The sequence below is a fragment of the Homarus americanus genome, unplaced genomic scaffold, assembly GCF_018991925.1.
Source record: "Homarus americanus isolate GMGI-L3 unplaced genomic scaffold, GMGI_Hamer_2.0 scaffold48033, whole genome shotgun sequence".
In the NCBI taxonomy this organism is placed as follows: domain Eukaryota; kingdom Metazoa; phylum Arthropoda; class Malacostraca; order Decapoda; family Nephropidae; genus Homarus; species Homarus americanus.
The window spans coordinates 214,564-230,000 of NW_024744482.1; the positions used below are offsets into that span (position 1 = coordinate 214,564).

Consider the following 15,437-nt stretch of genomic DNA (forward strand, 5'->3'; position numbering starts at 1 on the left):
TAAAATGTGAGAAAAAACTTGAGATAAATAGAATGGGAATGAAAGACAAAGAGAGACAGATAAACAAACATGAGACACATTGGTGATAAAAGCTGATTAAGCTTAATCTAACCTACTTTAACCTAACCTAACCTACCCTAACCTACCCTAACCTGCCCTAACCTAACCTAACTCAATGAAGCAAGATTCTTAAGCAAATATCACAGGTGACATTCTCAGTTAAGTGACATTAAAGAACAGGAATAAGATATGAAAGTCAAAAATCCTTAGCGTGACAGAGAGGAAGAAAAATGCTAATAACGCAAATGTATGACTGAAAGAAAAGGTTTGATAACGCAGGTGTATTAATTAACGAGTATAAGCGCCACGGGTGAGAAATAGTCATGAAACACAGATACGTATAACAGGTGAGAGATACTAATGAGAGATATAGGTGAGAGATAGTTTCTTAGACGCAGGGTGATCTGTTCAAAATTTTCTCCAGCAATGGTAAAGAATTCGGACCTCTCTCTCTGTCTCTCTCTCTCTGTTGACAAATACCAAACCGCTAGTGGCAATAAAACGAAAATTACAAAAACTTGCTTTTTTCCTCTTCACTTTACAATCCAGCTGGCGGAGGAATACAAGACGAGGCCACTGTAGTGAATGGGGAAGGAAAGGAGGGAGGGAGGGAAGGAGGTGACGAAGTGGAGAAGAATAGCAAGACCACAGGAATTCTACCGGGTTTAAAAGGACCCCCCCCTCCCCCTCCCTTCTACGCCTCCTCATCCTCCTACGGATCAACACCTGAATGTTCCCCTAATTGATTTTATGAGGGAAAGGTGAATTAGGCTTAGCTTATGCTTCTGGTAATAAAGTGATGTGTTGCTAGTTTCGACGATTGTACTTGTGTGACGTAATGATCTCAGGTGCTGCATGTAAATTAAAATATTGCAAAAGATAAGATGATGCTTCTCCTGACCAGATGTTGGATGTAACTGTACACATACATGGCAAGGGTTAGAGGGTCTTAATTAATTAGCCATATTTACCTGTTGAGGTAAAACATAAATAAATGGTAGTTTCATGTATTATGTAGGGAAATTTAAGCTATTTTCATGTCTCTCTCTCTCTCTCCTGCCCCTACTCCTATTTCTCTCTACATCTCTCTCTCCTCCCCTGCACATTATTCTCTCCCCCTTCCTCTCTCCCCCAGGTGGTAGCCCGGAGACCCCTGTCATCTTACCTGTAGGGAGTGAGTAGGTCACCCATCCACATCACTCACACACACACACAATAACATTTAGGGAGCCGGAGTTTACAGACGTCTTAAATCCTTATACGAACACCTTCAGGAGATAAATGGATTGTGTGTTGATATCCAGGTTGAGTGGTGACCTGACGCGACCTGTTCTAACTTAATCAAACCTTACCTAACTTAGCTCAATCTAACCTAACCTAACCACACTCGACCTGATCTAACTTAATCAAACCTTACCTAACTTAGCTCAATCTAACCTAACCACACTCGACCAGATCTAACAATCTAACTTCATCTAATCTAACTTAACTTAGCCTAATCTAACCCAACCTAACCACAGCTAAGCTAACCTGACCACGTCCTGAATACAAACACACACACACCCACAAAAAAACACGAGCTTTAATAAAAAGGATCTACGCACCTAGCTGGCGTGAGGAGGAGGAAGAGAAGGAGGGTAAGTAGAAGGAGGACGAGGAGGAGGGGAAGTAGGAAGAGGAGGAGGAGGAGGAAGTAAAGTAGAAGGAGGAGGGGAAATAGGGTTGGGTTGGGTTAGGTTAGGTTTTATCACCATTTATAAAGGTTAATCCCAAATTGAAATAAACTTAGGGTGTCTAATCTCCACGTGATGCAGCAAAGAATAAAACAAAGAGATTCACTTAGACGTTTATAAGAATCCAGGTAAAACTAGTCTCTGTGAAAGTGCGTCTGATCACCCAAGATAAGGAGGTAGTGCAAGGCTTCATAAGGGGCCGGGCCGTCTCGCTCCCTTGATAACTCGGCTCATTAGAACAGGTAAAAACACTATGTAAATGAATCCCCGAGAACAGGTAAAATGAACAGTGCCTCTGCTTCATTTACACGTATATAAAATTATTAATGTAAATTAGTAATTGATTTAATAAGGTATAATGTAAATTAATCTTGATATCCATATAATTATCGGTGTAAATTAATAATTGTTTTAGACATGTATATAATTATTAAAATAAGCGAATAATTGATGTAATAAAATATACCGGATATAATTTTTTCATATATATATATATATATATATATATATATATATATATATATATATATATATATATATATATATATATATATATATATATATATATATATATATATATATATATATATATATATATATAATTATCAGTTTAAGTGAATAATTAACAAGATATACACAATCTTTGAGTAATAAAAACAACATGTAAAATGAATAATGTAAATTCATAATTGATTTAATAAATAAGTGATTATATACTGTACGCCTTGTTGGTCTGAAAGTGAAAACAAAATGCAAATAACTCAACAGTAATAAATTATCAAAGAAAGGTAAATAATTTCTTACCTTGACTTCTGAAGCTTGGTCAATACTGCAAATGTATTATGAGAGAGAGAGAGATCCACCTACACAAGAAAATGGCAAAATTCCCCCCCAAAGGAAATTTAAACCCCAAAAAGACAAAAATAGGGAAAAACAAAAAATATTGGGAGAAAAAATAACCCTAGGGGACACCATCTCTTACTTTTTGAATAGACGTAAACAATAAACAAATAATGAACTTATATTACATAGAAAAAGGCCTCAAGTTATATACGTAAATAATGGTCTTAGATTAAATAACATTATGTATGTATGTATGTATGTATGTATGTATGTATGTATGTATGTATGTAATGATCAGTAGTGGAATTTCATCCCAGCAAGTAGCAAATTGACGATAGTAGATGAAAGAGCAGATAGATGAATGGATAGATGAAATAATAGATAGGAGAAATAGATGAAATGGGGAATATGGAATAAATTGATAGATGAATAGATGTGGTAAGAAGTCTGCACACAAAAACATGATCATTAACCACAGCGAAATTTATCCAAGCAAAAGCATTAACCACAATTAACATGCCAAGCCAAGGCAGCGTTACTAACCACATACAAAAGCACAACCATTAACCACAAACAAAAGCAAAGCCATTAACCACAAACATAAACAAAGCCATTAACCACAAACAAAAGCAAAGCCATTAACCACAAACAAAAGCAAAGCCACTAACCACAAACAAAAGCAAAGCCACTAACCACAAACAAGAGCAAAGCCATTAACCACAAACAAAAGCAAAGCCACTAACCACAAACAAGAGCAAAGCCATTAACCACAAACAAAAGCAGAGCCACTAACCACAAACAAAATCAAAGCCATTAACCACAAACAAAAGCAAACTAACCACAAACAAAATCAAAGCCATTAACCACAAACAAAAGCAAAGCCATTAACCACAGCCAACTCGCTAAACAACACCATAATCACCAACCCATCATCTCTGTAGTACTCGTAGTGCGCGGGTCTGTGGACATAAGTAAGCCATGATACAGGTGCTGGAGTAGACAGGTAAATTAGTGCAATTATAAAAAAAATAGCAAAAAAAATAGCTTATCCATATAGGTAAAGACCAAGGCTATGAAGGAAAATATTAACTTTAATGTCTGGATAAAACTACTCTTACTTTTCCTAATTGGATAAAAGTTATGTTTAAATTGAATCTTATGGTGTGAAAACATTGGATACTCAGGTGTAAGTCTGTTTACATTATGACGATAAATGTTTTTTGACACTCGAAATGGCATTCAAGGTTTGAACTCTTAAAAAGGTGTTTTTCATCACAGCCTTCGTCTCCGCCTTCTCTGTTAAGTATTTCAACATGGCAACTCGACCGCGGGTGTTAACTGTGCCCTATGTTATATTTATCACAGCTACGGTAAAACTATTACGGGAAATGATTTAGAAGTTGTTACAGATATGGCTGATCTCGTTTCATTTTTTGCAAGGCACCCGGATATATCTTCCTGACCCTATGTCGAGATTAAACTGGTCTTTGTATGAAGCTTCAGTGGACCTCAGTGTGGCAGAGTATAAACTTATCTTAGTCTCATATCCTTAGGTTGGGTTATGTTAGGTCAAGTTAGGATAGATTGGATTAGTTTATGTTACTTTAGGTTAAGTTAGGAGATGCCAAGATGTGTCAAGGTGAGGTCAGGATAAGTTAGGTGAGGTTATGCTAAGTTTACGTAAGGTAAGGTTAGTATACTGTAGGTTAAATTTGGTCAGGTCAGAATAGATTAGGTCAAGTTAGGTTAAGTTTGATTAGTTCATGTTACATTCGGTCAAGCAAGGTGACAATAGGTCAAGTTAGGGTAGGTCAGGATACATCAGGTCAAGTTCGACTAGCTTGTATTAGTTTAGGTCAGGTCAAATCAGGTTAGATGAGCTTAAGTCTAGCTGGCTCATATTTTCTTGTCACAAATCATTATTATCTTGTCGACATGTCACAAACATCCGGCTACCCAGCAAAAAAAAAAAAACCGAAAACGGGACCGCACCTGCTAATTAATTTCTATCCAGCTGACGCACCTTCCCAACAATGAGGCAACATTACTAATACAGACTACTTGAGAAAAATATTTGGATCACGTGAATATTAGACACCCCAGTTTATTTCACCTGAGCATTAACCACCCTAACGCTATCTTGGAGGGTTAGAATAGGTTAGTGTTAGGACGGTTAATCTTAAGTTAAAATTAGCTGGGGTGGTTAATCATCAGGTAAAAGAAGCTGGGGTGGTTAATATTCAGGTGAAATAAGTTGGGGTGGTTAATATTCAAGTGAAATAAGCTGGGGTGGTTAATATTCAGGAAAAATAAGCTGGGGTGGTTAATCTTTAGGTGAAATAAACTGGGATGATTAACCTTTAGATGAAACAAGCTAGGATAGTTAATCTTCAGGTGATCCAATTTACTGTATTTATTTGTTAAGTTGTGCTAAAATGCTTTCACCAAGTAGAGGACAGACAAACGAACCTAAAGTTGTGAGCCGAGAGAAAAATAGACCAGTTAAGGTGACGCATTAACCAATAACCAGAAGAGTGCGAGTGATATTTTTTTGCATAACTTTACTTTTAAAATGATAATACGTAGGCCTATAAATAATAATACGTAGGCCTATGAATAATAATAATAATAATAATAATAATAATAATAATAATAATAATAATAATAATAATAATAATAATAATAAAGTTGGTAAATAAGCAGACATTACACAAACTTCCCAGCCCTCTCAGTGTCAGGTGTCATGATCAGAGCGTTTGACACGAACAGATTCTAGGAGTATTTCATCTAAACAACGAGTAACAAGGAGCATTTACCTACAGCAGAGAGATCCCAAGAGCATTTACCCACCCAAAAACAAGGAGACACACGGAGCATTTTCCCCATAGAATACACAAATCTGAGAGCATGAACAAGGAGACACCCGGAGCATTTACCTACAGTACATAAGAAATTCCAAGAACATGTACTCAGCCTAATTTAACAAGGAGAAACAGAAGGAACATGGACTCACCCGTCAATCTTATAGTACTCATAAAGGGTAACAGGTTGTTGTTCTTCTGAGCCATGGATGTTGAGCATGGCAGTGGTGGCGGCGGTGAGTGGGTGCTGGTCACAGAACTGCTGCCGCCACGTGCCCTCGCCCCCCTCCTCACCCAACTCGTTCATCGCCTGCAAATAGAAGTCAAACCAGGTCAGGATAAGATGTAACCACGAGAGTAAGGTATTCTATAAAAATGGTAGAAGTAAATTCAGACAAATTTTATCCACACACACACACACACACACACAGAGGAACCCCTTAAAACACAAGTGAAGACAATTAATATATATATATATATATATATATATAGAATAATTAACCCTAAACGGATTAAACAAAAATTGCAAATAAAAAAAAACAAAAAAAAAATCCCAAAATTAGCCAAATTATCATTAATGGTTAAACAATTTACGTCTGAAATATAAGAACACTTGAGAAAATGAAATGCAATAATGTGATTGAATGATCAAGTATTTATAAGAGATGGTTGCTTGAAAGAGAGGTCACTGGGAGGTCAAGAGAGGTCACGGGGGGTCAAGAGAGGTCCAATGTGGTGTCTGCTGCAAGACAGATTAATCAGGGGGTCGTGACAGAGGTGAAGACAGGTCAACTTAAGGATATTTCATTCACAAGAGACTAGAGCCACGGCCTGTGAGAAAGATCTCTTAGACAACAAGACGGACCGGAGAGAGAGAGAGAGAGAGAGAGAGAGAGAGAGAGAGAGAGAGAGAGAGAATAAAAACGGAAACAGACACAAGTATAGAAAGAGACCAAATAGGAATAAAGCAAAAGAGACGGAGATATAGAAACACAATTAAAATTACTAGAAGGAGGAGGGGCAGAAGAAGAAAAAGAAGGAGGAAGAGGAGAAGGAGGAGGAGTCTTTAATTCCTCCTCCTCCTCTTCTTCCTTTTCCTCTTTCTACCCTTCCTCTTCCTCCAGTGGACGAGTCGAGGCAGTTGGAGGTCCAAAGGTGAAGGGTGAGGTCACAGCGGGGCAGTGGCAGGAGGTGGTGAGTCTCCCTCTACCTCTTACCACATACACTTCCTGCACCCTCCTCATTATCTCTCTCTCTCTGTCTCTGTCTCTCTCTCTCTCTGGCAGCGTTTTTGTCCCCTCACCCTCCCCTTTTCTCTTTCTATTTTGTTAGTATATCTGTATTTCCCTCTATGTGTGTGTGTGTGTGTGTGTGTGTGTGTGTGTGTGTGTGTGTGTGTGTGTGTGTGCAAATCATTCAGTGAGCCTGAACCAAGTCCAAGCGGCCATAATTTTGGATAATAGTGACGGTAAATACTGATTATTATTGAACATCGTCTGAAACACCAAGGTTGGTAGAGTCGCCATGTAAACACACAAACACATACACACACATGGAGGAAGGAAGGAGGGAGGGAGGGAGGGAAGGTGTCAGTTCTCCCCTAAGGACGGAGGTAGAGAGAGAAGGGAGGAAGGGAGAGAAGAAGGTGTCAGCTCTCCCTTAAAGACAGAGGGACACGGGTCTAACTTTTCTAGCTGTGGTCGGGTGGTGTAATACTGGGAAACGTAAGGAAGGATGATGTCGCCGCCGCCTGGAGCCTGGAGTTGAACGAGTCTTTCCAGTTAGACAAGAGCAACGCCGCCGAGAACTGGATACACACCATGTTCTCGACCCGGTAAGACGAAGCTTCTGATCAAAATTAATTTATTGTCGAACTCTGAATTGATATCCCCGATGAGAAATTCACTTGACCTCGTTTTCATGTGGATGTTTCTTTGTCGTGGAAACTGTGAATACCTTATCAAATACAGTACCTGAGCCAAGACACTTATAGGCATTTGGGTTGAATTTCCCTCGTAATTGGAGATATAAGGACGCACCCAACACATCGATGTGAATTAAAATACAGCAGTAAAGACCAAAATGGTACGTGGATTACACCGAGACCTTACCTACGTTACATTCACTCGATACAAGTTAGGGTGGTAATATCTCTGTGAATCTCGTGGCTGCATGAGGGTGTAGGCTTGGTCGAGATGTTCTGCCTGACTCAACAAGTGAATGTGATTTTACCTGCATACAACGGTGTTTATACTAAATTGTTGATAAAATTAACTACGTCTTCTAACCTAACCTAACCTTGAGAGCACCAACAGGGACTTAATTAACGAGGTGGAGTAGTAACTCGACCCTAGACTAATCTCCTTGCAAGCTTCTCCTCCTCCAACTTGTTCATCTAGATCCCAATCCCCCATTTACTCTTCACATTAACATATTTAACCCATTAGCGAGGGAAAAATAATATATCTCCCCTAAGCTACAAGAGCCACCTGCATCAGCTCCTTGTGTTCCTTTCCTAAATTATCATTAAATAATTCTTCATCTTGTGCATCATGAATACTTAATAAGTTCTTATATAATTTTCCAGTTTCCTGATCATTTCTCAAGTGTGTAAATGGGTGTCTGTCTCCCAGCTATACTCCATCACATCATTATACAGTGTTTTCCCTTAAGCTGGGCGCATCACCTTGTATTTTCTGGGGTGGGGGGGAGGGGGTGGGTGGGTGGGGATGTCAGGAGAATCAGGGTCAGGAGAAGGGTCACATTGGGTCAGGAGGTCACGTGAGATCCTCTTGCATGTTCCTTGTTAGTTGAAAACATACATACATCAGGTCAACTTGTGGGTCACACTAACAAAACAATAATATATATTTTTTTATCATGTTACCGTGTGTGTGTGTGTGTGTGTGTGTGTGTGTGTGTGTGTGTGTGTGTGTGTGTGTGTGTGTGTGTGTGTGTGTGCGTGTGCGTCCCTTAGAAAGAGCAACACACAAGCCATCGTGTTAAACTAATCACGCTTATAAAAACAACAATTATTTGCCTTAGCGTAAAATTACTTTCCTTTTTCAATTTCAATTTACTAATACAGCAACAAAAACTCCAAAATCCAAATACAGATATAATACAAATACAGGAATGTTTTATACAGAATACATTAAGCATAGGCCTATACATTACCTTACACGTGGGCATATATTGTCCAAAAACATGTGATATCAAGACATTTCTGTAACACATCTACTACATTATCTACCTTGAGTGAGAGGTGAGAGGAATGTGACACCGTTCGTAGAGTATTACATATCAGGACTTGAGTTTCTAATAGGAGACGTAACGCCTCTATCTCTATGAACGTCCGTGAGTCTGTGCGTCCGTGAATATGCTCGTTCGTGTGTTCGTAGGTCAAAGTGTCCGTCCGTCTGTATGTTTTTGTTCCAATTCTAAAACCTCTTGGTTATAATTCTGTTGTTTAACGAATAAGGATATCAATCTCTCTCTCTCTCTCTCTCTCTCTCTCTCTCTCTCTCTCTCTCTCTCTCTCTCCTTCAATTTATTTGGTGTTCCTCCCAATTTCCACCAAACAAGAGGTCATCTCGGTATATTTAGGACAACTCAGGTAGTATCAGTTTATTTAGGCGTTGAGCGAAGCCTTGAGAATGATTACTTAGAAACAGCTGGTTTAATATTGTTGTGGTAATGCTGTTATTGTTGTTGTTTTTTGTAGGTGTTGTTGTTGGTGGTGGTGGTGGTGGTGATATTATTATTATTATTATTATTATTAATATTATTATTATTATCATTGTCCTCATAATTCATATATTCTTAAAGACGATATTTTTAGTAGAGAGAGAGAGACGCCACTCAAAACCAGGAGCTCTGGCCGCCTTATAAACAAGTTTCCAGCTGAAGGCTACGCTGAAGAGGGCGTGACACAGGTACGCCCGTCACCAACCTGTCTGATGTTCACTACGAGAGAGAGAGAGAGAGAGAGAGAGAGAGAGAGAGAGAGAGAGTCTTGCCTCCATAGCCAATTCTTACTACTTTTACCTACTCTCTCTCTCTCTCTCTCTCTCTCTCTCTCTCTCTCTCTCTCTCTCTGGCCGGGTACACCTCTCGTCTCCCTCAGAGATCCGTGAGTCCGATTATGTTAGGCCAAGCGCAGGTATGTAGAGGAGTGATGTGTGTGTGAATGTCTGAAATCTGCAACAGGTACTGCCCTACACCTGCAAGTCACACAGGTACTGCCCTACACCTGCAAGTCACACAGGTACTGCCCTACACCTGCAAGTCACACAGGTACTGCCCCACACCCTGCAAGTCACACAGGTACTGCCCCAGACCTGCAAGTCACACAGGTACTGCCCCACACCTGCAAGTCACACACAGGTACTGCCCACACCTGCAAGTCACACAGGTACTGCCCTACACCTGCAAGTCACACAGGTACTGCCCTGCACCTGCAAGTCACACAGGTACTGTTCCACACTCCTGTAAATCACAAAGGTAGTTATGTCAGGAACACAAACACCATAACCTGATCCTGTGACCAGTGTGGCTGCCACAAGGAGCTGCACAGTCTCCTAATCCTGACCATTAAAAGTCTGTGTACTGTAGCCAACCCAACTCCTTCTTTCCATTCTCCCTACCCTCCCTTCCCATTACCCTCTCCCTCCATAACTTTCGCCCACTCCCACCTTCCCTACTCCGCCTCTCCCATCTCCTCCGCCCACCCCCGTCCGTCCGTCCGTCCGCCAAGAGTACAACACATACGGTGGTGTTTATGAATGAAAAACAAGTCCTGTTCCCTATTGTTACCGAGAGGGATGACCGCCATCTGTTGACAGCTTGCTCGAACCAAACTGGTCTTCCCTCGCAGACCACAAACTGGTCCTTCCCCCCACACACGGACCGGTTGGGTCAGTCTGGTTGTTGGGGCTTTACTGTTATAGCGGTCGTGGCCCTTAAGCCCGGGGCTGCTGGTCAGGTGTGACGTCATCAAGAGGTCCCTCCTCCCCCCCCCCAACCCACGTTTCAATCAGGTGTGACGTCATTCATAACAGGTACTGGTCAGGTGTGACGTCATTCATAACAGGTACTGTTCAGGTGTGACGTCATTCATAACAGGTACTGTTCAGGTGTGACGTCATTCATAACAGGTCCTGGTCAGGAGTGACGTCATCCATAACAGGTCCTGGTCAGGAGTGACAACAAGTACTGAACAGGTGGTGCAGTAGATCAGCTGGTGAGGTGAGTGAACCAGATGTAAGAGAAGCGAACCAGTCCAGAACTGCTGACGCCACAACCCAGCGTTAGCGTGTAATGGCGTCAGCAGCATAACTGAACCTGTTCTTCAGGTCTTGTGTCAGCCGGTTATGACGTCACACGGAAAAGATGGCGAGTGATAATTGGTCAATTCTCTACTAACCAGTAGGCAACTACAGGTACAAGGTCCTGTATTTACAAGTTACGGCGTTACGCCTAAAGATAGCGAGTGTGATAATTGGCCAACTCTCCACTTACTACCAAGGCTGCCGCTACGACTATGACGTATTTACCGGTTATGGCGTCACGGCTAAAGGTGGTGAGAAAGAGAATTGGTCATCTCTCTACCAACCACTAGGCAGCTACCTGTAGGACGTCTTGTGTTTACCAGTTATGACGTCACGCCTAAAGATTGCGAGGGAGAAGAGGTCAACACTCTACCAATCACCAGGCACTACAGGTATGACGTATTTACTGGTTATGACGTCACCAAGCAATTACTGGCGTGACGTCGTGGAACTAAACTGATAATAACTTAAAGGAATATATAATGTATAAACAAAGAGAGAGAGAGAGAGAGAGAGAGAGAGAGAGAGAGAGAGAGAGAGACCCACCCACCGTTGCCTTCTACAGTATATCAATCTTACTACATTAACCTGGCCACATTATTAATCAAGATAAAGGTGAAACACGACCTCTGGTAGCCGCTCACTCTACTACCACACCACCACCACAACAGTCTCTGGCGGTGCAGGAGAGGGGAGAGGAGGGTAGGGGGAGAGGGAGAAGGAAAGGGGAGAGGAGAGAAGATGGGGGAGAGGGGAAAAAAAGGGGAGGGAGAGGTGGAGAAGGGAAGGAGAAGAGAGGGAGAGAGGAGAGAAGGAAGGGAGGGAGAGGAGAGAGAAGGAATGGGAGAAGGGAGAGGAGAGAAGGGGAGGAAAATGAGAGGGGAGAGGAGAGAATGAAAGGAGAAAGGAAGAGAGCGAGAGAGAGAGAGAAAGGGAGGAGAGAAAGGAGTGCCAAGTTTCGCCTCAGTAAACACGTATACTTATTATCTCAATATATCGAGGTGGAATCATTCGACTGAAGATTCGCACAGGCTCCCGACACCGACAGAATACTCATTAGCGAATTCCCAGGGAGTCGCATTAAAGGAACAGCAGAAGAAGCTTAAAATGTCTCGACTTTTCCGAATTCTTATCTATTTAGTCTCTCAGCGGCTCTCAACACACACACACCTCGCATATACTACAAAATACAAAATAAACTACTGTATTGATTCTATTTATCCTGGTTATATTATAAACATTTCACTTACGCTTTTATTCTGTTAAGTTTGTGTGAATGTTAATCTGTACACACTGACCATTTGTATCATTCATTCAATACTCGCTACAGGTGAGATGATCCCCAGGTAAACAACAGCCAAGAGCCTCATTACGTTTACCTGTGCATATTGAATCAGGTGTGGTGAAGGTGTGATGTAGGACAATTATTATTAACACCATAAAAGACATCATCAGAGACTAATCTAATACCTGTGTGTTTGTGATGTTAGGGATGTGTACCTGAATAACTAGAGCAATATAGCCTGTTACACCTTCCTACCTGGATAAAGTCGTATTTGGCAGGTGATAAACGAACACTGACGGGGACTTATTACCTACATCATAAACAATACAAACCACGAACCTCTGAGTGTGATCTTGAAGACGTGTGATCATCTCTTTTAAGTAATCCAAAATAACTAAAGACAACATTACTAGCATTACTAACACTCAAATAAAACTTTTCTACCTGAGTTTACTGTTATCTGTCAGGTGTTGAACGTGTAGTGACGGGGAGGTGATGCATTTATCTGATAGCCAAAATAATACGTCTACTCTAGTCTCTCATTGTGACGAGGGAGAATTAGAATCCATCTGGTAGGTGGTATCAACCTCTCAATCCTCTTTACCAAACCAACTCCTATTAAATCGAACTCCACATCGTATACCAAAATATTTACCAAACTAACTTAACCTAACCCCAAAACCAAAAATATTTACCAACATGGGGAAGAAACTAACATAAATTTAATCAAACTATGATACTTTTTTTTTATCATATTTACCAAACTAGAGATAATTTTTAACTACACGAGGACCCACCCCTTACACCCCCCCCCCTCACCTGTATATGGCACGACCTGTCCACCTGTCCACCGCGTGAGACTGGACACACACACACACAGACACAGTACTACATCAGATCACCTCCTTCAGGTTGTTGAGACGGAGAGATACAGCGAGTCTTCTCTTTTATCTCCCGACGTTCAGGCTCATTAAAGAGAGAACTGAGTCTTGGTTGAGGAAGAATCTATGACAGGTAATGTGTTCTCGTGTCTATGTTTAGGTTAGGTTAGGTTAGGTTAGGTGAATTGTGCATGATTCTGTGTGTGTGTGTGTGTGTGTGTGTGTGTGTGTGTGTGTGTGTGTGTGTGTGTGTGTGCGTGTGTGTGTGTGTGCGTGTGTGTGTGTGTGTGTGTCCCAAAGTAAACAAGACACGGTGTGAGTGATGGTCAAAAGTCTTACTCATTAATCCAATAAACGACAACAACAATCCCATACATTATTCACCATTACCATCATCAAAACAAACATTATGATTGGTATATTCATCATTATGCACCATCATTATACACCATTATTATACACTCATTATACACCATCATTATCACCTGCTTTATATTCATCATTATACACCATCATTATACACCATCATTATACACTATTATTATACACCATCATTATCACCTTATTTATCATCATTATACGCCATCATTATCACCTGTATCAACATCATTATACACGTCTCAACAAGCTAGCGCCTCGGGTCACCTCTACCAAGATATAAGCCTACGGGATGAACCTGCCAAGAGACGAAATAATTCCTAACCTAACTTAACCTAACAATAGACTAAATAATTCCTAACCTAACCTAACCTAACCTAACCTAACACAAGGAGAGTCAGTATAATCAGTAGTCTAACACAGAATATACCCGTAGTTAAGCATATATTGTACTGTAAGGAAAAGGGCTATCGTAGACAAGGAGTAACTGACCTCAACGATACCAACTTCTCGTTATCAATCACAAGTAACGATATCATTCATAAAGAGAGGGTGATAAACATATAGTGTGTGTGTCTGGTCTGTCTGTCTGTCTGTATGTCTGTCTGTCTGTCTGGTCTGCCTGTCTGTCTGTCTGTCTGTCTGTCTGTCTGTCCGTATACCCTCTAATTTATCTTTGTAATTTATGAATACAAAAATTTATATTTCTCGTACTAAAGGGATTAAATCATCGTACTCAAGGGCTAAATCATCGTACTCAAGGGGTTAAATCATCGTACTTAAGGGGTTAAATCATCGTACTCTATGGTTAAGTCATCGTATTCAAGGGGTTAAGTCATCGTACTCAAGGGCTAAATCATCGTACTCAAGGGCTAAATCATCGTACTCAAGGGGTAAAATGAGTGTACTCAAAGGGTTAAATCATCGTACTTAAGGGGTTAAATCATCCTTCTCTTCAGGTTATATAATACGTCCTAGAGAAAAAAAATGTAATCCAACGAACAATAATTAAAACGGGACTCCCAACCTCCAAGCGAGAGAGAGAGAGAGAGAGAGAGAGAGAGAGAGAGAGAGAGAGAGAGAGAGAAAGGAAGAAAAAAGAGAGAAAGAGATTGAAAAAAAGAGAGGAGGAAAAAAAATAAAGAAAAAGAGAGAATTAAAAAAAGAAAAAAGAGATAGCTCGTTAAATCGGGAATGCCGAAGCGGACAGTGTGAGTTCTTCTTCTTTGTTCAGCTCTGGTGAGGTCAGCGGGTCGGGAAACATTAAAACCTCGCCAGCAGATTTCGGGAAAGGTTCAAAATCTCTTTAAATATGGATTAGAGACTTCAAGCACTTTTGATTCCACTAATATAACCTGGAAAGTGAACGATTGATTTGTGTTTTTTACTTTATAAGCGGGTTTTATGTGTATTTTTTTACAGTGAGATTATTTTTTTTAGTTTTATTGCTTTCGTTTTTTTAAGTTTTATTGCTTTTTTTTACAGTCAGTTTTCATTGTTTTTGTTATTGTTTTTGTATTTCAATTGTCGTAAATCTGAGTATTTTATTTATTTATTTATTATGATTTTAATCGAACTGTTATTATTTCAAAGGCGTTTTATTCACGGTTTCTATAAAAATTTTGCATCTTAATATACTTAACTTTATATCACAAACGTAATCCTTACTTTATCTTATCAAAATTCAATCTTAATTTACTTATTCCTATTTCATAATCTTTTTCTTCCTCATTTTTTCCCTATCTTTCTTGAGGGATTTTCTTTATCTTGCTTTTATTCCCCAAATACTTTATTTCTATTTTTTACCTTTTTAGGGAATTTTAACTGAGTCACTTTTTTCCTTTTTATTTTGTCTGGGGTTGGTCGCCACATATAAATTTGCTTTTATTGGATGACTGCATGAGTGGGCATACAGTAACCTTACGACCACAAAGTAAAGGTTAAATATAAAATACTAACTGGATGCTTTAAAAAAATCTTACGACCAGAAAAATAATCACATCTTCATCTTCTCCTGTAATTAAAAATCCCACGAACAAAACAAAAAGTATAAAAAAAGCAATATA

General features: G+C 40.0%; 1 protein-coding gene across 1 annotated transcript in view; it reads right to left on the reverse strand.

The window, feature by feature from the left end:
* LOC121877942 (protein grainyhead-like) overlaps window positions 1–5,804 on the reverse strand; it is a 219,989-nt gene extending 214,185 nt beyond the window's left edge. The window contains exons 1-2 of the mRNA XM_042383915.1: window positions 5,650–5,804; window positions 3,563–3,595 (exon numbers count right to left, since the gene is read on the reverse strand). Of these exons, the coding sequence (XP_042239849.1) occupies window positions 3,563–3,595; window positions 5,650–5,804 (188 nt within the window). The remainder of the gene's footprint in view (window positions 1–3,562; window positions 3,596–5,649) is intronic.
* Between the last annotated feature and the right edge of the window lie 9,633 nt (window positions 5,805–15,437).